This window comes from Argiope bruennichi, chromosome 11 (assembly GCF_947563725.1).
Source record: "Argiope bruennichi chromosome 11, qqArgBrue1.1, whole genome shotgun sequence".
In the NCBI taxonomy this organism is placed as follows: domain Eukaryota; kingdom Metazoa; phylum Arthropoda; class Arachnida; order Araneae; family Araneidae; genus Argiope; species Argiope bruennichi.
The window spans coordinates 44,724,860-44,751,381 of NC_079161.1; the positions used below are offsets into that span (position 1 = coordinate 44,724,860).

General features: G+C 28.7%; 1 protein-coding gene across 1 annotated transcript in view; it reads right to left on the reverse strand.

Annotated features, from left to right (window-relative positions):
• Positions 1-24,968, reverse strand: part of LOC129956546 (cell adhesion molecule Dscam2-like) — a 241,489-nt gene extending 216,521 nt beyond the window's left edge. Inside the window, exon 1 of the mRNA XM_056068473.1 lies at positions 24,495-24,968. Within this exon, the coding sequence (XP_055924448.1) occupies positions 24,495-24,558 (64 nt within the window). The 5' untranslated portion in view covers positions 24,559-24,968. The remainder of the gene's footprint in view (positions 1-24,494) is intronic.
• Between the last annotated feature and the right edge of the window lie 1,554 nt (positions 24,969-26,522).

Below are 26,522 nucleotides of genomic sequence, written 5' to 3' on the forward strand. Positions count from 1 at the left end.
AAAGTAAAGTTTGACTATAGCTAAACGGAGAGGAAAATACACTGTTACAGAGATAAACACAAATCAGACGATAAACTCAAGTAATTCAAAGCATCTGGAAAGTGGGTGCAGGTGGTAAAATCCTTTCTCATTTAGTGCAGACGAAAATAAAACAAGGAAAGGCCAGAACCACAACAACTAAAGCAGCAGCAAGAAAAACCTCACACGCAGAACGACTACATCGCCCACGATAAATAACAAGGTTCTCGGTCCAGTAAATTACCGAGACGACCACAAAAGAAACCCAACATCGTTTCGGAGAGAAGGGAATGTCCAGAACATCTTGGGGATGGAGAAAACATCGAAACCATGTAAGTGCCTCGGATATCCCCCTCGCCTTTCTGCTAGTGCCTTAAATCCAAAATGGACAAAATGAAATTGCAAAAAAGTTTTTTTCTTTGGAATAAAGTGAGTGACACTGGAAAACAAAACAAAGGAAGAGAGGTTTCTTCCAAAGAATACTGGACATTGGTTCTTCTATTCTATGATTTTTTTTTCTTATTTCTTCACTGTTTTTATTTTTATTTATTTATTTATTTTTGTTTTATGAAATATATCGTTTTAGAAAACTTTTCTGCTTACTTTATGAAAAATTGTTCTTTCTTTCTTACATTAAGAGACAGGGGATTTAAAGAAGGTATGCGTAAGACAGTATGAAGCAAAAAAAAAAAAAAATCTTAGAATGTTCATGAGATATATTTTGTGCTAAAAATCCTATGAAGGCTTTTCTGATATTTGTTTTTTCCATATTTTTTCATTTTATATATTTTTTAATCGTTTTGAAGCAGACACACATATTTCTAGCATTTATTTCTTCTGATTTTTAAGCTCAGGTGGGTTAAAATTAAACTAAAGTTTATTTATTTCCTCTTTATAGTTTGTAGTAATATATATATATATATATATATATATATATATATATATATATATATATATATATATATATATATATATATATATATATATATATATATATATATATATATATATATATATATATATATATATATATATATATATATATATATATATATATATATATATATATATGTAATGTGTGTATTGTAAATAATTCTGCCACAGGTAGCTTAGAAAGTTCCAATTATTTTAAATATATTTAAAATTGGATTGGATTCATAGAATTGCGTTTCTTTTTGTAAAATTTCAACATACCCATTGTTTATCGATAACTTTTACCAATCTTAGCTTTTTATTAAAATACATATGTTTGAAATTGTTTTATTTTCTGAATTTTGTTTATCACAACTCGAAATAAAATTTTAAAATAACTATCATGCCTATTACTTAATACAAATAGATTATTTTTGTAGTTATATTTTAGATATTACAATTTTTTAAAGGTATATTGCTTCTTGTATATTTTAAAATACTTTTATCTTAATTTTTTTTTCAATTCATTTGCATTATTTTTTCTATTATATGCATTATGCACTATTCTTCTATTCATATGCATTATGCTTCTAACAATTTCCTGAAAATGTGAAAGAAAATACTTTGCGAATATTTTTTCCGAATTTATAAATAATTGATAGCAAAAATGAAACGTTTTATTTTTAAACTTTGGATTTAAAAGCTATCAAAGATTTAAACAGTATAGTGAATCAAAATTGATGGATTATTTTGGACCTTGTTTCAAATTAGTTCTTTCGTTTGAATAATTATGTATAGGCGGTTTCTAGGGGAAAAAAGTAAGTTATGGTGCGGATAACACTTCTTCGAGTATAAAAAGAATATGACAATAGATATGTTTTTTTTTTATTAAACTCCAATATTTCATTCATTCCTTTCATTTTTAAATCATTTAAAAATTTAATTTTCTATTAAAATCAAAATTGATTGATTATTTTGGGCCTTATTTCAAATGAGTTCTTTCGTTTCAATAATTATGTATAGGCTGTTTCTAGAAAAAAAAAAGAGCAAATTATGGCGTGGATAATATTTCTTTGCATATAAAAAGAATATGTGGATAGAAAAGTTTTTCTTATTAAAATCCAATTTTTCATTCATTCATTCCATTCTAAAATTATTTAAAAAAATAAGTTCCTATAGAAATCGAAGTTGATTGATTATTTTGTAGAGTTGATTTGAAAATGATTGACACAAAATACATCAACATGAAACTATTAAAAAAAACTGAAAAAGTAATTCTGAAAACCCTATAGCAGAATTTGAAAAACGATCAGATAATTGCTTGTCAAAATCGTTAGAAAGAGACAACAGTCCAATTATTTTCATTTCTCTGCAAATTTTGAAATCAAGTCTGAATTTTTGAATCCAATTTCCACTATATTTTCGATTGCTTTAATAAAACGTTATAACAATGTCACGCAAAAGACGAATAAATTACATTCTGAATACCGTTTTCAAAAATGTTTGCTTCTAACATTGTTAGGAAAAAAAAATATAATTATGTATAATTATATAAAATATTTTTTACCGAATGTACTTTGCCTTAATTGCATGCATATATATATATATATATATATATATATATATATATATATATATATATATATATATATATATATATATATATATATATATATATAATGTATAACATTATCTTTCTTATAATTAAAATCTTTGTATGCATAAAAATAAATCATTAATCTTTAAAAAACTGGTGAAACGAATAACTGATGTAATTTAATAGAAATATTCTAAATCATTATAATTCAGTCATTTTTTTCTCGTAATATATTTAAAGTACTCCTCGCATATACTATTGAAAATTCTTGATGGGCCATACAAAGAGAGAAACGATTAGTAGAGCAAAGCAAATTTTAGGTTATTCTAATGTCACATAAACCGTATCCATTCCATCCTGCCATTTATTCAAATCTGAAAATTCGAAGAAAAAAAAATTCACGAGATAAGAGAAGGAATATAAGGAGAATTAACAGTGAGTGATTGAGATTAATTTAGTTCTATTATTAATACTTTCTTTAAAAAGAGTTCTTGGATATCTTCGAATCTTGTTATATTGTAGACTTGAATTTTAGTAAATTAACGACATGTGTTCTATCTGAATTGAACCCCCCCTCCCTTAATTTAGCTTATTTGAATGAAATGGAGGATGGCATGAAATTTATTGTGTAGTAGCTTTACACGTATAAGGAATCTATTGCGAAATCGACTTTCAAATATCATCCAGCCCCAAAAGTAAAAAGAAATTCTTTGTTCCTCTGGGAAGGGGACCCCCAAGAGAGCACCTCGAAATGAGGATGAGATGCTTCCGACATGTTAGTTGGATCTCGCCACCCTGGAGGGTGCACAAATAGGTGGTGGGATCTGACTTATTCCATCGATGACGGGACCTACTTCCTTCGGTGAGAGTTGTACCGTGGCCGTTGATGACTCTTAGAACTGAACCGCAGTTCCTCCCAGTGTTGCTGTTGCGGCGTTCAGGTCATTCAATTTTATGGTTTAAATCCATGCGCCTTCGTGGATGGTCGGATCACCTCAGAAATGAAAAGGAGTAGCTTCCAGTGTGGTGGCTCGTTCCCGCCATTTTTGTGAATGCAGAAATGATGGGTCTGGGTTATCTCCTATTAATGAAGGGATATGTTTTCCACTGGACCGGTTGTACCAAGGACGGTGATGACCTTTAGGACTCAACCTTAGTTCCCGTTTGATGTCGCGACAGTCTGGTCAATCAGATCTATTCCGAAAGCCTTTATTAGGTGTGGAGGAGTAGCCAATCTGGTAAACAGTTCTATGAGTTTATCTGACATCGTGTTCAAATATTCAAGGAAAGAAGGTTCAAAAGACAGTAAACATCTTGATAGAGTTTGTCTAAAATTTTATATACATCTAAGAAATGTATGATGAAATTTATCAGTACCATTCCTTTATTTTTAAGTTATGCTTTATCATGGAAACAGAATGATAGATGACAGACTTATCTAAAATGGATTTCTCCTAACATGTGATATAAATCTTCCATTTCACTGTAGACAACATATTAAGTACAATTCGTACTTCTATTCAGAGAGATAAGCAATTCAATCTAAATCAGGTACTGTTTTCTTTTCATTCAAAGAGATCTTAAAAACGTGTTGATTATCAAAATCTCTATGTCAGTTTTTCCCATGAATTATATATTTTCTTATTTATTCTCTATCTTACGTTTTATATATAAGAAAATAGAAAAATTTGATGATTTCTTAATCGCAAAACATGATTTTAAAAACCATATTCTTACTTCTAAAATGTCATAAATAAAAACAACTGATATAACCATAAATGTAATTTTATTTAAACAATGGGGTTATACAAACAGAGCAACCTGCTTTGAAGAAAGCAATTTACATAAATTGAAATTAAGGACATTGTATTAAAAAAAAACAAAAAAAAATGGTTTATAAGGAAAATGAAAGCTAAGTTAAAGTAAAAGAAAATCCTTTCAACTCAGAAATCTAACTTTTCTTTAAACAAGGAAAATGAAATGTTTCAGGTAGTAGTACGACAAGACTGACAAGAGTAGATCCCAGCTGCCTAAAAGGAAAAGATTGTGGAATAAAAAGGGGTTTACCCACATAAGGAGCGACAGTTGCTTTAATGGCTTTCAGTCAAGGGCATTTTATCTACAGAGTATACATTACATAAAATCTTTTGCTAAGCCTTAAATTCTAAAATTTCTTTTTAGATTTTGTGAAAGTAATGGAAAGAACTGATTTTAATTTCAAATAGGGATAAAAGAATTAATTATTTTGTATTACTTTTCCACCCTGGGAAGCTATCCATTATTTTCCTTGTTCAATTTTATAGATATTATTTTTCTGGGCGACATAACAATTGTGAAATTCATTTTTTTTTCATTCAAAGATAAGAATGTGATTTCTGCTTAGCTAATATTAATTACAAAAAATATGCTGCTTTTCTATTTTGCAGAAATTTTATTTTTGTACGTTTCTCGTATTCGAAGGAAAGAATCATCAATTCCAAATAAAGATAAAATAATTATTTATTATTACTTATTCCATGTCATGATCGATCTGTTTTTTTTTTTCCTTGTTCAATCTCACAGATATTATTTTCCTAAACGACATAGCAGCTGTGAAATGTTAATTTTTTTCATTGAGAGATAAGAATACGATTTCTACTTAGCAAATAATAATTTTTTAAAAAATGCTGTTTTTCTATTTTGCAGAAATTTTATTTTTTAAGTTCCTCGTGTACGAAGGAAAAGAATCATGATCATCAATTCCAAATAAGGATAAAAGAATTAATTATTTGTATTACTTTTACACGCCGGGATCTATCCGGGTTTTTTTTCCTTTTTCAATCTCATACTGAAAATAAGATATTATTTTTCCGGCCGACTCATCAGCTGAGAAATTCAATTTATTTTCATTCAGAGATAGGAATATTATTTCTACTTACATAATAATAATTTAAAAAATTCTGCTTTCCGATTTTGCAGAAATTTTATTTTTGTACGTTTTTCGTACACGAAGGAAAGAAAATAAAACAAAACAGATGTAATCAACAAAAAGAAAATTGACTTCTAGGTTTATGTTAAAATTAATGTTTCAAACCTGCATGGCACATTTTTGAAATGATTTCTGCATGTATGCCACTGAATATAATAGCATTAAATTGAAACTATAAAGTAGATTGAAAGTTTTGGATACAGCATATGTAGTATGAAACTCATCAGAAAATCTTCGGTTCCATTCGTTCAGAGGATTAAATAATTAAAAAAAGAAAATGATATAGATAGATTAATTAGATTAATACCTCAACCAACAGAAATATACATACGCATATAATTTTAGACCAAACCCATAATCGGATTGACTATTTGCTAATAGGTTGTATATGGTAACTGTAACTCAAGCGAGAGCAGGAATGAACTGTTTGATTGAAATTTTGGTTCTGGAATTTGCACCAAATTTTATCCAATTGTTTAAAAACATCTGATATAAACAATTTTGTAACAATAAGCCAGAGAGATACTCAATTTCAGATTTAATTTTGAGACAAATATATAATTTGATTAACAAAAAATTATGAGCATTAAAAATTTTCCTTAACCCTTAACTGGAGAAGTGAAAATTTAGGACTTCATTCGGAAGGTACGGTCTACGAGCCCTCATATTATGCACACTCAAATTAAATTTTTTTATTGAAAGTATTCGTATGAAAAACTGCCAATATATTCTGCAAATTTTTTCATGATATATAAATACGTTTTAAAAAATTTTCAAAATATATTATCATTGAAAAGAGTAATTGCGTTTAAACATACATTTTCTTGTCAAATTACATATTATAGCAAATAATATTCTTCAAAAAACATAATACTTTTTCATTTGTATATCAAATTTATTTTTCCGGTATACAGAGGTATATAGAAAATAATATGAAGGAAAAATCAACAATTATATGAAAAAAAAATGACAGTTGTAAAAGTTAACATTTTTTTTATCGGCATGATTTCTACGCAGAAACTTGTAAACACTCGTAGCGCGGTTCTCGAGAGCACTTTAAACTTGCAAGCAAAGCGCTAGTATAAAAATTATCCTGTAAATTCTGAAGATATTTCTCTTGGTACATTAATATATTTTAGAGATTTTTCAATTTACATTATCGTTAGAAAAATAATTTATATTTGACCATACATATCAGAATCAGTCGAATGCGAATTTTCATTGAAAAATTTTTTGTACAATTATCCTCATCACTCAAATCTCTTTCTGCTTCATTTAAAAATCTCTTAAGCTCTGCTTCATAACGAGGATCAGTAGGTTGGATGATATTTAGATGACCAAGTTTCAGAGCCATCTGCTAAGCCTTGTATAATACTGGAACACTAAAAGGGAGGAGCGGTGATACAGATGTCGTGAAAAAAATAGCTGAAATATTTAAAAAAAAAAACGTTCTTTGAAACCGATTGAAAAAGAGCATGTGTAATGTAATAAAGGTCAAGAAATTTGAAGCTACAGAGCTAAAAATAGAATAGGACCATCCTTAGCGGTCTGACATACTTCACCTCCCGAGTTAAGGTTTCATAATAATATAAATAATCGAACGGAATTCCTTAAATTGTGCAAAAGTAATATTTATTACATTTTATTATGAAGAAAAAACTAATACAATTTATTTTCTAGTGTTTATATTTCGGTTTTCTTCAACAATTTATATAATTTATAATCGATTCAAAGTGTCTATCAATTTTTACATTTTATTGTAACAATTGAAACATATATCACTAATACTATTTATTGTATATAACATCCTTAATAATCGTTCTTGTTTAATTTATGAAAGTTTATTTCAAATATGATAAAATAATGCAACGATGAAAAACGTTTAGACTGATACATGAAAGAAATATTTAAAAATACATTTGTGAAAGGAAACGTAGGAGATAAGCAAAAAAAAGTTATATATATTTTTATGTAAAATCATAATTCAATTATTTGAGCATATTCTGAAGTTATTGAAAAAATAAGTAAGGCTTTTAAAATGTAAATTCCGTACATTTCTTCTTCAGATTTCTTTTGCTTCCACTCCACGAAACTACGGATAGTACCCGGATGAAATATGAATAATGACGTAAGGAAAGAACATTCATTCAAATAGAAGCTACGGACTTACTTTATATCTTATTTTATTCCTACGTGCATAACAATTTCCCTCCATATCGTCAGGATACGGAATGCATAAGTTAATGCTACATTTATAGACTTTTATAATGTAGAAATTTTCTCTTTACTAAATTCGAGAAAGTGAATATTTGAAAAAAGAAATACTTGCAGCAAATGCGTTTTTTTTTTTTTTAGCTTTTTAACTTTGAATGTAACTTGATGCTTCGTTGCCAGCAGAGATTATGAAGCACAATGTTTATTTTAATATAATTAATTAAATATCAATTGTCTGAAAAAGATATAATTAAGAATAACAATGTAAAATATTTAAAACATAGATAATAAGATAAAAAAAGGTATACAAATAAAATATATGTATTTTAAATAATTACAAAAACCGACAAACCAGTTCTCAAGCCCTTACCAACAATTCAATCTCTCACATTTTTACTTTCTAGTATACGTATTTTAAAGAAAGTATAGAAATAGTCAAGAAATTCGAACTCGAAATTCTGACGAATCTCCAGGTTTCAGACCTCCTTGAGTTCTAAACACACATTTTTGGAAAATATCCGCCTATCTGTTTTTTTCTGACAAAGATAACTTAAAAATCCTTTGATCTAGATGAATGAAATTTAGTATGCAGTATTTATATGAAATTTGTAGATATCTATCAATGATCTCTATATATTGTCTAGACATTTATCAAATTTTGAGACAAATCCAACAGCGGATTGACCATCTGTCAGTCTGTATTTTTAGAAACATATAAAAGCAGTAACAGAAAGATGCAGTGACTTAAATATATAAAATTTGACATGGAATTTTTTGCCACGACAAGTGCAGTTTTGTGTCAGATTTTTGTTTAAATTAGTTATGAAAAAGCATTTAAAAAATTCGACTTTCGCATGCAAAATCGCCAATTAATCGCCAAATAACTCACCTAGGATGATATAATAGTTTAAGTTGTTGTTGTTGCTAATCTCCATGGTCTGACGTAGTCAGACCAAATCCAAAAATCCGTTGACAAGAAGAAAGTCAAAAACGAGGAAGGGAGAAGAATAAATTTATCCCCAATGAAATCCTAGACAGTCCAGAATATATTCAGCAGAGGCCTGATGCTGGCAGCATTTCGGGCAAAGAGGGTAAAACTTTTCACCCTGAGAAAAGAAAAGACATTTAAGGTGGCCACTGGCAAGGCGCGACAGGCAAGTGTTGGTTTTTCTATCACAAGGAAGACTTAAGGACTGTCCCGGCTTATTGGCTCTATACCAATCATGAGTAGGGGGAACCATCCAATTCTTCTTATTTAGGAATTTCGCCTGAGAGAATAGTTCTAAGTGTGTGAGTTCAGCAGAAGAGGAAGTCGCTAGGCTGCTTCCTTTCTTTGCAAGCCTGTCTGCTATTTCGTTACCAAGTAGATCCACATGAGATGGGATCCACTGGAAATGAATATCATGTTGAAGTGAAATCAGCTTCAACTTCTGAAGAATAGACAAACTTGCTTTATCTCCAACATAGGTCCAATTGTTAAGGTGTTGTATTGAGCTGCGGCTATCAGTAAGAATCAAAAGGTTCTTATAATTATTTTCGTGTAAAATTTTCTTAAGTCCCTCATCGATTGCTAGAAGTTCGCTTCTAAAAACGGAACAGAAGTCTGGATTTCGCTGACATAGAGAAAAACTAGACTGAGGAGTTACAATATAGATGCCACTACCTGCAGAATTGTCGATTTTGCTGCCGTCGGTATACAATTTAATGTCACATTTAGGGATTTTATTAATGACTTCCCTCCCAAGTCCTGCAGATTGCCTCATCGTGGCGGGAGGGTGTCCCTGGGCGGAATGGGTGAAGTACGTCGGGAGCTTGCTCCTGGTAGGGTCACCCAAGGCGTGAAGGCCATTCCACTATGCCCAGCTAAAATCTGCAGGCGAAGGAGCTAAGACAGTCTTCTACCTCCTGGTGCTCCAGTCTTTTGACTCACAGAAGCTGCACTTCCCTCCCCATGAATCGGTTGACAAATAGTTTAAGTAAAAATGTTAATTCATGCCGAAGGTTAATATTTCGTAGCTATTGTACACCACTGCTATGCAAAACGTTTTCTAGGATGACACCTTTAACAGAAAGTATGCGAGAAAGGTTTATGGAGACCCCTCTGGCTGATTATTTCATCTGGAGTCTAATGCCCTCTAGACGTTATACATACAGTTGCCTATCCCATATCACCCCCTCCCATTTTAGAGAGAATTTTCAACACTCTATTCCACTGAGAATTGTCAGTGGGAGAAGGGACCCACAAAAGATTCTCCTAGTCTTAAAATTGCACCGATTTCGCCAGTTATTATTTCCTTTGGAAACTCAGATATTTGGGTATGTCATCATTTGGTATATTAACGAATAGCACCACTCCCCCTGTTCTCAAGTATCGAGAAATAACTCGAAATTTTATCAAAGTCCTAACAAATAGAGTAATTTCTCCATTATTCGTCGACTAATAATTCTGCAACTTAAATAAATATCGAACTAGTCAGAATGTCCTATGCATATTGTAAAAATACAATTTAAATTAATGGGTTAATTGACTATGAAAAGAAGCAGTTCTGAAAAGTTGGTTGTCATTATTATATTAATGTGATTAGTATGACGATCAGGTAGCTGGTTTCAAAGGACGGCTAGTTACATTTACTAGTTTATTCATTTCTTTGCTCATAGTAATCCTATTCTTTGCTCATGAGCTTATAAATATGTGCTGTGTATATATTCTCGAGGGCATTCATGGAAGAGTATTGAATTGCAGTACAAATGCAAGATAAACTACAATATTCTCAGTTAGGGACGCAATAGTGTCCGTCCGGAGTTGTCACTCATACTCTCTAATAAATTTTCTTATATAAGGTTTAACGAACGCCAGTGTCGAACAATAATCAGAAAAATGTCTAGAATTTACTGAAAAATTTCAACTAGTAATTGGCGTGAAGTTGTTAATGCATGAGTACCAGAAACCTGAATATAAATTTTGACTGAATTTTTCAGACTCATTATAATTGAAATTTGACCTTGAACTAAAGTATGAGAACAAAATCAAATATAAAATTTGATATATCTATTTCTATATACTTGTAAAAGAAAAATTGACAGATGTTAAATTCCTTGGCATATTTATAAATTTGATACAGAGGCATAGATTAGACGTTAAATTTCTGTATCAAATTTCATCCATTTAGCTCTCCTCATTTTGTAGATATCTTGTTAAATTATTTTAGGATATCTAAACAAAAAGGCATCCAAATGAATGGATTTTTTTTTTTCAGAAAGATATTATTTAGAATATGTATCTTATACCAAATTTCATTTCTAGCTCAAAATGTTTGTAAATTATGGTGTTCACAAAAAAGCATAACACAGCTTCACGCTCCTGTGACTATAACCTTTCGGTTATTAAAACGTGTTGGAAACATCAATTAGAAGAAACATCGGAATGCCCTTTTCAACTATTTATCACTGTGATCTATCGCCTATCTACCCGACGTCTGACATTTATTGATACATTTAAGTGAAATGGTTTTAACATTAAGTTCACAAAAGTCAGAAACGATTCACAGGCAGACAAAAAAAAAATTCTAAAACATTTGTCTTTCGAATTCTGGGAAGTGTGAGGCCTGGATATTCGTCAAAATCTCGAGTTCGATTTTTTTTTTTTTTTTGAAGATTGCTATATTTTTTTGTTGTATATATCGTATGTAAGAAAATAAAAGAAAAATAATACATTTTTAACTTTTTGGAATTGATTTATTTAAGCATTTTAAGGCATTAATTGTATTTATCAACCGATAAATCCAAATGAAATGCCAGCAATGAACATACATTTAACAGTACACTCAATGGAACGACCCTTTTAAAAGTTACTCATTAAGTTTTAAAAAAGATACCTTCCCACAATTTTTACGGATTCGTATCTTTCCAAAGCGTTCATCTAACTGCATTCATTATAGATTACTGCGATTTTTTTTCCTAAAATGTCAGCTGATAACAAGTGAAATGTCTTTGTTATTTAGCACTTAATCAATGTTATCTTCCACATCATATCACTAATGAGATTTGAGAGATATATAATGCTTCTCTAGTGATCAGCCATGACAAATTACAACCAGACATCCGACGTCAATCAGTCATAAATTAAGACCCACCCTTCTGTTAAAGATATTTTTTATGATTGCCCTAATATGACGAATTGGTCCACGACTTTAAGCCCTTTAAAAACTTACCTTTTAAGGCTTTGCCGTTTTACAAATTGACAAGAAAAAAGTTACGGTTATAGCAAGTTCATTTTATTTAATGCTTAGCCTTTCGGAAATTCAGTTCGAGATTGTCTTTAACTCTAAAGCAATGACTGGAAATGTATTGAACGATTGAAAATAAAAGTATGGAGGTATATGAAATGATAAATCCTGTCAAAAGCTTCAGAAAGTCTATATCTATAAAAATAACTTAGTTTTTTTATTTATTGAAATTAAATATTCAATTAAATGTATTTGTTAATAGCCAATGTGATTAATAGGATAGTATGAATGTTCACAAAAACATGAGAATTAATCAGTTAATCATTTTCAAAGTTCATCTTCATACAAATCATCAAGTATGCATGGTAACAATTCAATATGATCAATCAATTCAGCACATTTAATTTATTAAAGGTGATGAAATTACTTACATTATTCATACTTACCAATTCAATTATTCATACTAATTCATTATTAATACTAATTATTCATATTAATCAATTATTAATGTTACTCATTCATATTAATTGATTATTAATACTAATTATTCATACTAATTATTAATGTTACTTATTCATATTACTTGCTTATTAATACTAATTATTCATACTAATTAAATATCAATTATTAATACTGATTATTCATACTAATTAATTATTAATACTAATTATTCATACTAATCAATTAATTACATTATTCGCAACATATAAAGGATGATCGATAATGATTGTTGAAGTCTTTTAAATTAAAAACGGTGTTACATATAGCAAAGGAAGTAATACTTATACTTAATTGACTGTGAAGAATTTATTGAGATAAATTACAACGCCCCTAGAGGCAAGATTAAGACCGACGACCTATTTAGAAAGAAATGTACGCTATATCACAATAAAAGCACAGGAAAAAAGTTTCATAGATTTATCTGTAAAATTAGTATAAATATGTTCGATTAAAATTATATTATATTAATTTTGTATGGATAAAATATCAAAGAAAAGAATTCAAAATTAAATACGTGGAAGAGGTAGATTTTAAAACGGAACTAAAAGTTATTCGATCTTCTAGTAATACATATGATGTAATATAGTATTTAAGAATTCGGAAATCTATTTTCAATCAATTTTAATGTTAATTCTAAATTAAATAGCAACTATAATGAATAATATGTTTAATAATATCACAACATGAGTGAATGGAATGACAAAAAAATTAACATCTTGTAAAAAAATAATATTTAGAGTAAAAAAAAATATGACAGAGGAAAAAGTTGTTTACTAAAAAAAACCTTGTTCTGTTTTAATTTTTAAGTGGCTTAAAATGAGTTTTTTTGTAATAATTTATTTTGACGCTATTAAAAAAAAAAAAAAAAAACCCTTCAAAATATTGATTCCGTTTTAATTGAAATTCTAACTGAAATTTTCAAAATTCTTTCTTGATGAATACCTATTATCCAAAAGGTAAATTTGTATTAAATTTAGTATCTCAATACATCAATTCGTCTACCCTGCAATAAAATTTTGATAAATTTATTTTCCCTTACAAATTTGGCATTACACAATTTGCATCTAGTATACCACATCATCATTATAAAAGTATTCGTACTTTTCTTCATTTAAATCCGAATGGTTCACGGAAGCCGGGTGGTGCAGCGGTAAGGTCTTGGCTACGAAAACGGAGGGTTTCATGTTCGAGACCCGACTCCACCGAAGAACTGTCGTATATGGTGCATGTTAAATTCGTCGGGGCTAAATGTCCTTCCTGTGGTGTGGTGTGTAAACTTGGAGAGAGGGTGCCAGCTGAGGTGTCGTCCTCGTTAAGAGACCATGGTTCAAAATTACGAGATCCGTCTCAAACTAGTCTAGTTTTGCTTTAAAACGGGACTTTTATACAAGTAAACAAACACGGCGATCTGTTGGAAAGGCATCCGAACCGGAGGTTTCCTGGCTCGAACCCTATTCTACTGTTACATCCAAAAAAATTAGTTAAAGTAGAAGAAAACAAGATAAAGTTAATTATAAATTTCCTTCTGTGTGAAGAATTAGAAATTTTTTTCTAAAATTATTTCAATTGTTCCTGTTTTTTACTTTTATTTTTTTTCTATTAGCATATTTAAACTATCTCTGAATTAACGATTTTAAATTTAAATATTTGCCGAAAATAATTTTATGTCAAATAAAAAAATTTCTGACAAAGCAATAAAAACGAAGCATTAATTAAAAGATATTTCTGAATTTTTCATTATTATGCAACGAATAATAGAGCTTATTATTTTTTCTAGTACTTTAAGTAAAACTATGTTTTAAGAATTTTCAAATATATTATTTGAATAATTGAATTCTCTGAAAGAGAGAATTTGATAAAAACGAAAATATTTCATACGGAAGAAATAAAATTTTAACAGAATACCTCAATTAAAACAATAGAATCCACCATTGAAATATTTATTTCGTTTTTATTGCCATTAAGTTTCCTCAGTAATTAAATGCAGTCTGAAAATTTGGAAAATAATCATATTTCGTATTTTGAAATATTGATGATTTTTAAAGGTAGTAGTTTCATTGCAGCAGAATTAAAAAAGAAAAAAAAAACTAAGTATTGTTAAGAATTATGCTGTATAATAAATATTTTAAATGAGAATTCTTCCCATTGAATTCATTAAACAAAATCTGTCTCTTTTTTTCGTTATAAATTTGGAATTGTTTTCCAGTCAATTCTTTAAATTTCATTAATTCTTTTCTTTTTTATTAACTACCATATTGCTTGCCTTTAAATAAAGTGATTTAATGGCTTTCTAAAAGTTTTAAAATAAAAGAATAATTCATTTCCAGAAACACAAAAACATATCTTTTTACTTATCTAAAAAGCAAAGAAAATTTTCGTCGTATAATATCAGCCGATAATTTTAAATAGCTAAAGTAAAAATAAAAATATTTTAAACCAAACGATTGTTAATATATTCACTGAAACTATAAAAGAAGAGTGCGAAAAATATGTTTATTTCAGCGAATTGTGAATTTAAAAGATTATCTCGCATTAAAATTAAAACAATTTGAAATTGGATTGAAAAAATATCATTGAAATCGGCATATTTTGCACGTCTTCGTTCACAGATTGAGAAATGAAATCTATCTTTATATTCATAAAAAAAAAGTTGTTCCTAAGCTACTTAGGCTGTCTTAGGAATAATTATGCTTCAAGTCTGATACTTAATGTAAGATTGGAGATTAGTTGGGATATCTTCTAAGGAGAAAAACAGAGAAAAGAAGCAAACTTTTGGGCCAGTTCCAGGTTTTCTCGTTTCTGTAAGTTACTTTTTGTTTGTTTGGCTGAAGAAAATAACAGTAAGTAAATATGCACTTTGTTTAAAGATGTTATGTTAACCTTAATTACACGGTATTTTTTGTGCTTTTTTTTGTTTTGTTTTGCAATGTTTAATTTAACTTTAGGAGCTATTTCAAAGTTGTTCCATTTTTTTAAATTTATTTCGCGCTCTCTTGACAATCCCATTTATAATATTCATATACTTTCCTTTTTTTAGGCTGAGTAAGGTTTTTCTCTCAAGTACTTCTATATATCATAACTAATGCAATGTTTTAGATCTGTTTTTGTATTCCATGTTTTTTTTTCTCTTTATATTTATAGTTTGGTTTCATGCACAAAGCGGCACTAAAGAGTCTTTAAAATCTTTAGGTAAGTTAAGGCTAAATTTCGGTTATTTGCAATAGATTATAGAGGCGTAAAACTTTGGTAGTCTATTTGGCTATTAATTCAATTAACACTAGCGGGAGAGGTTTACCCACAACTTTCCGGCATACGATAATAAATATTCATACCAAAGTATGCCTTACCTTGCATTGCCGAACAATAGTTACGAAATATTAACTTTTGGTGTGAATTTAGCATTTTTCTGAATGTATTACATTACCTATGACGATTTATTTGCTACTAATCCCTAGGGATCGTTATTAGTATCCAAAAATCGAATTTTTATTTTAGACACGTTTTTCTATGTCAATTAAAAAAAAAAACGAAGACACGAAACTTTATTTTCAATCGCAAAATTCCATTTCAAATTTGATATATTGAAATCATTGTGTTCTTGAATTATCTCGTTTATATGTTGCTGAAAGTACAGACCGACAGACGGTCAACCCCTTCGTCAATTTGGTTTATAATGTGACTGGCGTCAAATCTATAGATGTTTAATCTGTGTACTGACTTTTAGCTAACTATCTCACTTCGTTTTCTGATTATCGTGATAAAATCATAATCAAACAGCAGGACAGACGGACTTCCTTTGAAGAGATTTTACTCAAAATTTGATAGCAATTTAGAAATTTAATATAAAGACCGAATTTCAAATTTCAACAGTCTGGCTTAACAGGCTTTTGAGATATCTTTATCACAGACCGACAGACATTTTCCAAAAATGTGTTTTTTGAACTCAAGGAGATATAAAACGTGGAGATTCGGCAAAATCTCGAGTTCGAATTTTTTGACGTTTGCTATACTTTCTTCAATACTACGTATGCGTGAAAATAAAGAGATACATCAGTTTAAATGTTAACATATAAATGATCAAGTGATATAATGGTAATACAGCAAACCACTATTTGTTATTTTAAGTACGATTAGTTTTATTGTTATTAATAAATACTATTAAATTACTGTGCATTTGTTAATAAGCACTATATTAAATTTTTTTTTTTAATAAATCTTTGTTATGTGCCTTTACTTTCCTCATTCCTCCACGTCTCAGAATACCCTGAATCCAAAATAAACACATTTTTGATATTATGCCTGACTGTCTCTCTGTCAATGTCAATTATCTGTCTATTCACGCGATCATTCAAACAAGGCGTAAGATAGAATTTGGTAAACGGTCTTTACACCAAAAATGTAGATTTATATCAAGTTTTAAGCGCAATCTATTTAGAGGATGCTTGTCTGTTCAACTGTCCAGTTACAAATGAACCCGGTTGCTACAAAACTAAGCTAGATAAATAAAACTTGGCGAAACAAATCTGTTTCAAATCTGTTTCGACTTTAATCATCTGTCAATATATTCTTCTTCACGCACGTGAGCATGATTGGTTTAGAAGTCAATAATTTAAATATATAAAATTAGGTACGTGCTCCTGTGATTATAATAGTAGTTTTATTTCAAATCTTCGTTTCAATCCCTTAAAAACTTAGTCTAAAAATGATATTTTATATTCTAGTATATGTGTTCTGATCGCATTCCAGCGATCAATCGCCAAAAGAAAGAAGTTAAACATTGGAACGTATTAGGCTCATACCTAACTATTTTTCATCATTGCCATGAGGTTAATGTCCAAATGCTATTTTTTCATTATATGATTAAGTAGACAATTGTCACCTGTTTGGGATTCAGAAAATAAAAGTCAGAGCAATCATTAATTATACTAACACAGTATATAAACAATACTTTTAAAAAGACCATTATTGTTATTTTGGGACAAGCCTCGTAAGTTTAAACCGCACTCAGACGACGAGGACAGCACCTGAACCAACATGTCATCTCCATATGTCCCCGCCATACCAGCGGAAGAACACGGATTTAAGGAAAGCCTGTCTCGCACAGATGGTGTTTTTTCAATGAAATCGGATCTCGAACCTGGAAATATCCGACCCCAAAGCCGAGATTTTAATACCAGGTCACCAGAGCACTAGCGCTCTTAGCATTTTCTACCTTACACATGGTCTATAATTTTATGGGATGAGATAATAATACTTTTATTAGATAAAATGTGAAAAAAATGGAGGGATCATGTATACTGATTTTATTTTAATATTATTCCCACATCGTATACAATTTTATTGCATTTATTTAATCCAATTATCACCCGGTATTTTCAATTTTATTTTCTTAAATAAATGATAATGAAATTTACTTCCTTTCATGCACTGTATTTTTTTAATGAATTTTAAAACGAACGAATAAAAAAAAGTATACGCCCATAAGTTACAATATTTTATCTTAAATAAATGAAATAAAAAGTTTTTTTTTTTTTTTTTTTCAATATGAGGAGGAAGATTAACTTAAATTGAAGAGAAAAACTCTTTTAAAATTACCATTTTGGAAAATATTTTACCTTACATTACATTTAATGTTACCGTAAATTATACTTAAATAAAATTACCTTCAAAGAGAAAGAACTAAAATTTAAATAAACACATTTTTTTTCCTAAATTTCCGAACATTTTACAAGTTTGAATTATTTTGCTTGAAACTGTGCTTATAGGTTAAATGAACTATATTATATAAATTAACGGATACAGTATGCTCATTTTTATTGAATACATTGGGACAAATTGAATAAAAAAGGAACCTGTCGATAAATTAAGAATATTTTGTCTTAAATACATTTTATATAATCCGCATTCTATTAAATTAAGAATATTAATCTAATATGAAAGGGAAAAACCATTTAAAGTTGCAATTTTTGAATATATATTATTTACAGTCTTAAATAATTAATAAAAAAAATCATCTGGAAAGTTAGAGATACTATTTTCGATATAGTCATACAAACTATAGTAATGAAATCAATCAGTAAAGGAAAAATATACCTTGGCTAATGTTTTCGGTATACCTTGCTTTTTTAAAATAACAGCTTCGATTTTTCTTTTCAAAAATATAAGTTCTTCACAATTTCTTACTTGAAATCAATGGCACAATATACGTCTTAAAAAAACTTATCATTTCAATAATTTTTCGAATATATATATATATATATATATATTTGTATATTCTTAGGAAATAATAAAGTCACCAGGATTAGCATTAAATAACTTCATTTCTAGTCCGTATTAATGTCATAAATTCGATATTCAATTTTAAACTTTTTTTTACTTGAAAAAATAGGCTAATTTTAACTCGTATTTATCATAGGAATTCCAATTTCATTATTTCTAACACAATAATAACAATTAATAATCTTATTATTTTTTCTTATATGAAATGCTGAAAATTTCAAATATTTTTGCAATGAAATGAAATGGTTTTTCATATGCAGCACTATGCTGTCATTGACTAATAAATTGTACTGCATAACTGAGGCGAGAGTTCGGTTCTTTAGTGAAAATCAATAAGTTTTATATCAGTTTAACAAGAATCAAAAATAGATGCACAAATAGAACTGAAAAATATTATCCTGGAACAATGGGATTCATTTGTCAAATTAAAAAATCACGCATACAGGGCATACATAATCAATGGTATACCATACAAAAAACAAATGAAAAAAGCTTATAATTTTTTTTACAGAAAAAGAAAGAATTGTTTGATTTTTCTTTTGCTTTCATCCTTGTTTCAATAACTAGAGGGATTGATAAAGTCCTTTCAAATCTTTGGAATTCAAAATGGCGTCTATAGACAAGGAAGTAACGTGTTCCTGTATTATTATGAGCGTTCAGAATTAATTGAGGCAAGTTACAACGCCCGCCTCTAGCGGCAAAAGAAAGAAGTTAAAATCTAACACAAAAAATATAGGATATTCGGTACAAAGAAAAGTTAGAAAAATCCTACTATACCCTAATAAAAATCCAGGATAAAGTTTCATATAATTATCTGTAAAGTTGAAGAATTAAATTGCATTTAAAAATAGGAATCCACCAGGTTGTGATAAAAATCTTGTATGTAAAGTAAAAAATATATTATCGTAAATATTTTATGAGTTAAGCGCTAGCAAGGAGAATTTTAAGAAGTGAAAAATAATAAGAAGTGAAAAATAAATCCTAGAAACTCATGAACCTCTCAGGAATGACTATTTTTGAAGTCATGGAAAATTCAAAATTTTAATTGCAAATATCTCTGTCATTTGGCAGATGAATCCATGAAACTTTTTTCTATATTTTTATTATCGAACAATAAGCATTTTTCTAATTGGATATTTTGACTCATTTCGTTTATTTTTCATAACTTAGCTATTTAGCCATTAGATACTCTGTAACGTGTCTCAAAAAGTTCAGAACAGTCACTTTACTGAAAGTATATATTATTTCCCTGGCTATACGAGCCGCCGTTTTAAATTTAAGGGGATCAAAAGGATTGAACCGATTTTATCGATCCCTTGTATATTGAATTCTAGTGTAACATATTTCTGTATTATACGAGTTCATACATCGCGATAAAAATGAATTTGTTAATTTATTATACAGCTACTTCTCATCCCACCGATGAGAGAAATTCAACATTTTCATATCCTTTTACTTTTTTTCTTTGAAAAGCGAATGCATACATTTTATTTCTATTTACAAATGAGTACTAAAAGGTTCAAAAAAATAACCAATCCTTCAATAGCAATTCAATATCTTCCCCGTGATCTGGGAGTCCTGGGTTCGAGTCCCGGCTTGGGCATGGTTATTCTTCCGTTGTTCTATCTGTGAGATGTGTGAATATGCCCTCCTGTAAAAATGGGTTGTGCAAGCGAGTGAGTGATGCTTGCTCTTGGCACTAGTTGGCGATACTAAACATACAAGAGACGCTTCCCCCCCCCCCCCCAACTTAAAATCGCTGTCTTCGAACAGCGGGCTTGTCCGTGGCAAGTGCCATAAGAAACAACAACAACAGAAATTAGAAACATAAATTAGTTCAATAACGCATACAGGGTAACTACTACACCCATACCTAAACCGAACATGAAGAGATGGACTATCGTAAAACAATCCACACTCTAGGAAATATTTAAAGAAAGTCTTTAACCAGCAAACGATCGAATATAGAATATGCACTTGGCTCAATTATTCTGTGTTCTTTAATGACAATCAATAAAAGCATAACCAACAGAAATATATACTTCGTCCCACTCATTTGACAAAAAATTTGTCATTCTCAGAGGCAAATTTGAGTTTCGTTTAACTGTACGTGATACAGATAAAAAGAATTAAATTTCGACGAAAGCAAAGCCACATGAAAAAGTTTAGTAAAATCAAAATATATGCTGTAATATAATATGTGGAGAAAAATAATTTTAAAAAAGAAAAATGAGAAAAAATATAATCATATTCTTCCTATAGTTAACCGATCATTGTACAGATTTTAGCGAATTTTTTTCACAAATCTGATTGAATAAAGTTATATACGTCTGTATAGCACGGTTTCCTGTAACGTTTAACGTAATTTAAGCACGAGAGTTTACTAACTTATTCGGAAAAGTAATTTAACTGTTGATTAAAACGATTTCACTGAAATATTCCTCTGATAATTTCATCAATTATTTTTAAAATAGACAACACCATTAATTTTATTATTTAGTTTTATTTAAAAAATAAAATAATATAAATTTCATTTACTTTCAATTATTATTGCAAGTGTTTGCATTGAAATAAATTTTAAACAAATTCTGCAGATCAAATAATATACATTAACAAATATTTCGTATTTGTTAAGGTAAATTCGATTAAACATTTATTATTAATAATAAATTGTAAAAATGATTTAAATAGTTCACTACGCTAATCTTTTATTATTAGTAATTGCCATTTTTTTTATTATTGATGATATACGATTAATCGCAATGTATACTATTAAAAATATCCAATCAACTTTTATTTCTTATTTTTTAATTTATTCGTCTAATTTGACCAAAAATGCAAATTCAAGTTAATATCTCATTTAGGATCATAATTGTATTCCAATTGAATGCAAAGGAATTTATTCCAAACCGTAAATCAAATATATTTTCATTTGATTCTAATTAAAAACATATATATATATATATATATATATATATATATATATATTGCAATTCTTTCATTGAATATTTTTTTTATGTATTGAACCTATAACCTTCCAGTCGTGTAGCCGAGATTTTATCGCAAGGTGATAATGCTTTTAACGAGTTAAGAAGAAACGAATCAAAGAATTCGATGTTGTTTTATTTAAATAACTACCCGCCTTTGGCGACCAGCCGGTTCGCCAATCTTAATGTTCGTTAAAATTTTAATAATTAAATATTTTATGCAATTTCTACTTTAATAGCTTCTTCATCAAAATATTTTAAAACTTCAAATTTTGATTATAATATAATTCATTCATAATATTATAAAGGCCTTCAGTCATAACGTAATATGTATCTCTCTCATTTTCTGTTAGCACCCGTAGAATTTATGCTTTAAATTAAAGTGGAAAGAATTAATCTTCAATTAATATAATAATATTTTTTACTGAAACAAAGCATTTTTTTATAATCTGATTACTGAAAATAGAGTCACTCAGCGTTTAAACTTTATGGGCACTAAAGAATATCTTTTTTAATTTATGTAATATCTCAAGAGTTGGTCAACAAAATTTTCTTAGATTCATTATGAGCAGATCGATTCATTAACAATGTTTAAATTTAAATGCATCAAACACTAAGAAAATAAAACGAATCGTTTAAAATAATCGGTCTAAAACAGGTTTAAAAAAACTACTTAAAAAACGATGTACTTAAAACTATAAGCATATACAAAAAAATATATAACTAACATAAATACAATTTACTTACAAAAGCATGCAACTAACCCAAAAATAATTTAAATCATCCATTGATAACGTTGTCATGGCAACAATCAGAACAGAATGCGCATGCGTGAATTTTCTTCGCCGGTTACGTAACGCAAATACGTGATTTTTTCTACGCTAGTTGGGGTAACGCTATGCGGATTAGAAATTTTTAATTTCCTTTATTCTGTTTTATTTTAATTCAAAAGTACTTCAGAATGAATCTGAAAGATCGATTCATTAACAATGTTTAATTTTAAATGCATCAAACATTAAGAAAATAAACAGAACCGTTTGAAATAATCTGCCGAAAAATTTTAACCCTAGCCTCATTACTGTTGGGAGAAAAAAAAACTGAAGCCTTTCTCGTTTGGCGGTGGGGAAAATGGAAGATTTTTTTGGCGGGAAAGTTAGTTTTTAATTAATAATTAAAATTCTAATTAAAAATTGGAAAAAAGGAACCCCAGGTGCACATTCCCAAACTCCAAGGTATACATGTACCAAATTTGGTAGCTGTATGTCAAACGGTCTGGCCTGTAGAGCGCCAACACACACACACACACATTGAGCTTTATTATAAGTATAGATGATATATACTTTTAGGAAATCAAATATTCAGAAAACTTCTTACAAACGTTGATTTAACTAGACATTAAGAGGTAATCATTCATATATTTGAATATTTATTAATAAGAATATTCTTTTTTTTTCTTAAATAGTTAAGGAATTATTAGGATATAAAAATTTTAACTTCCCAAGTATATTTTCTCCCTTTGAAATAAATGAACTATTTACGCACTCGTCCGAAACGTTCACCCGCTTTTCAACACATTCTTCTGTTAAAATCTAACCAAAATATTCCAAAGAGCCTTTGTAGTAGGCATATTTTGTGAAAAGATATTTTTCTTACTGATATAATGTGTGATATAATGTTTCTTACCGATCTGAGTGAAAGTATTGCCGAATGGCCTCTTCAGGTCGCGACAAAATAAACACTCAATATCATTATAGAAATAATAAAGGAAAATCTTGAAATGGCAGATAATTATAATATACATATCTTAGTAAACTATCGGGAATTTTTATGGCCTGATATTCTGAAATAAAGCGTGGTACATTGATTACATCATGCAAAATATAAGCTGGGTTTATTGAACAACAATAAGTAAAATTTCAACAAAGTAGAATTTTGTAAAGAAAATTATTCAATACTAAATAGTTCTACGAAGCAAATTATACTTAGAGAAAAAGAACACTCTATAAAAATCTTAGAGAGAGTGAAGTCGCATGAAAAATGTTTTCAACAGTTTAGAACACATCAATTTCATTATCATCTTGACATAATAAGGTGAATTTAAATCTTGGGAAGAAATTTTCCTCAGAAATTCTCAATAAAAAAATTCAACGATTTTTCCATTCAATGCTTCAACGGTTTCAACATTTAATAACACGGGTAACTAAGCAAAAATATAATATTATATAAATTGTTGAAAAAAAATTTAAAAAAAAATTAATTTGAAAAAAAAAGTTGAAGACCAATTTTAAAATTAACAACCTTATATATGGTATATCTGAAGATAAATTGACATTGCGATTTCATTGGTATTTTTTTAAATATACAATAAAAAGCAAACCTTTAAAAAAATTAATGCAACTTTTTTTGAAAGTTTTATTTTAAAAAAGTATGGGAATCTTTATAAGAAGTATAGTAAAAGATAAAATATACATCAATCAAAATTAACAATTAAAAAAAAATTAAAACTATCGTTTAAGAATCGCACTTACACATACAATATATACTAACGTTATTTTTTTTTATAATTTATCTTTGATTATAAATCAGGACCCTCGTAATTTCTGTGTTAGATAAACATATTTGAGTGCACTTCTCCAATAAAAACATTCATTAATAAATATGTTTATGTTCAATTTAAATGTTATATTATCAAATTTTATGTTAATGTTATTTTATCAAATAATTTAAAAATTGAATATCTCTGAAAAAAATATAGTTTTATATGTTTGTATTAAAAACCATAAACTACATACCTTGTTTTATCCAAATGAAGAATAGTCCATTGAGAATCACAAGAATGTATCTGTTAAACGTCATTTTATGACGGAATATATATAATCCAAATTATTTTCTGAACAAGTATTCACAAGTTAACACTCAGAAATTATGCGTAGATCAATGATATGATTCTACTCGCACTTATATAAATATTCATATACATATATCGAAAATTATATTGAATCAAGAAATGTATTTTAAATTACAGTACACTAGAATCCATTAACGATTATGTACGTGAAATGTCAGATACAAAGTTTTCTCAAACTAGTTGTTCTCACCTACTGTTTTAGCGAATTTAATTGTTTTATCCACTAACATTTAGATATAAACTGAAGAAATCTTATAAAAGTACCGATATTATATGGCGAAACGTGATTCTTGAATTGCTCAAACAGTAACGTGCACCAAAAAACGGAACCGATACAGAAACCCAAAACCACGTTGCCGGTACAAGTCTGCTCAGAGAAACCGCACACCCGCTCTTTACGGTAACTTCTCCCGGTTTGTGGCATGAGGCGGTCACTGTCCCGAAAAGCTTTTCCAGGAAGAGGGCGCACGGATAGCAGATGCTCAATGATTTAAAGGTGTGTTTTTTTTGTCCGGAAAAAGGAGAAATCATCTGCGGGGGCAATTATAAGTTTTGAAAATCTGTCACTTTTGTGGAGGCGACGAAAGTCCGAATCTTGTGGGTGGCAGGAGTTGTATTTTAACGAAGGTTTTAAAACTTTTAGCGCCAGAGGCATTTTGTTTGGGAAAGATAAATACAATGAAGGAAATATAAAAGATTTACTTTCTGTGTGTAATGAAATTCTTTTATCATATAAATAGGAACACATCCTTAGGAAAATGATAGACTCTTTTAGAATCTTTGAGAATTATTCACTTAGAGTTATGAAATATCTATACATATATTTTAAAATATAAATATGTAAGATTTCTTAAAAAAGTTTTTAACTAAATATTTTTTTAAAATATAAAAGTTATATATATATATATATATACAAAAAATTTAAAATCAAGTTAATAGGAAAATCAAATAAACCTTGACTGCTAATGGTAAGTTCTTGCCTTTTCGTTTTTCCGTTAGTGCTATTTTATGATATTTTTGTTTATATTGTTATTTTTACTTTGTAGTGGTTATTTTCTTCTAATTTGTTGTTTTGTATTTTCCTTTTTGTTAAAATGGTATATTTCTTGGGCCTAATTTCAGGGGATTTTCGGGTCACGGGGAATCATTATTAGACCTTTGTCTGGATTTCCTTCACAGAAAAAAATCCCTTTCTTTGAATCCCTGCCTGAGGGTGACCCTTGAAAAAGTCTTCAGGCCGGATTCTTTTTTATTGGTTTAATTTTTATTTTGTTTATTTGATTTTCCTATTAACTTGATTTTAATACTTTTGTATCAATTCATCTGTGTTTTAGAAGTAGCTGCAGTTGCGCTCTCTAAATACTATGAAGTTTCTTTCCTTTTCCTTTACGGTTTTAGTTTGAATAGGTAATAATTTTTAGTTGCGATTTCGAAACTGTTTTGTTTCGTTTTCATTTTAGTTTCGTTTTCAAACTATTATTGGTTTCTTATATATATATATATATATATATATATATATATATATATATATATATATATATATATATATATATATATATATATATATATATATATATATATATATATATATATATATATATATATATATATATATATATATATATATATATATATATCCAGACTATTCATTTCCAGTTATTTTTTTCCTCGGTATTCAATATAAATTTATTTCGAACTAAACTGTGTATGATTTCGTAATTCCAATTTATTGCTAATTTTGTAGAAATATTTTTATGCACTCTTACTGAATTTTCATAAGAATTTTATGTTTTTCAGAGCTAAAATTAACTTTTAACTATCATATAAATTCGAAATATAGAATGCATATCCTATTTTCTTTTAATGTTTAACCGAAATCTATGTTATCAATTCTATTTAATTTCTTTAAAAG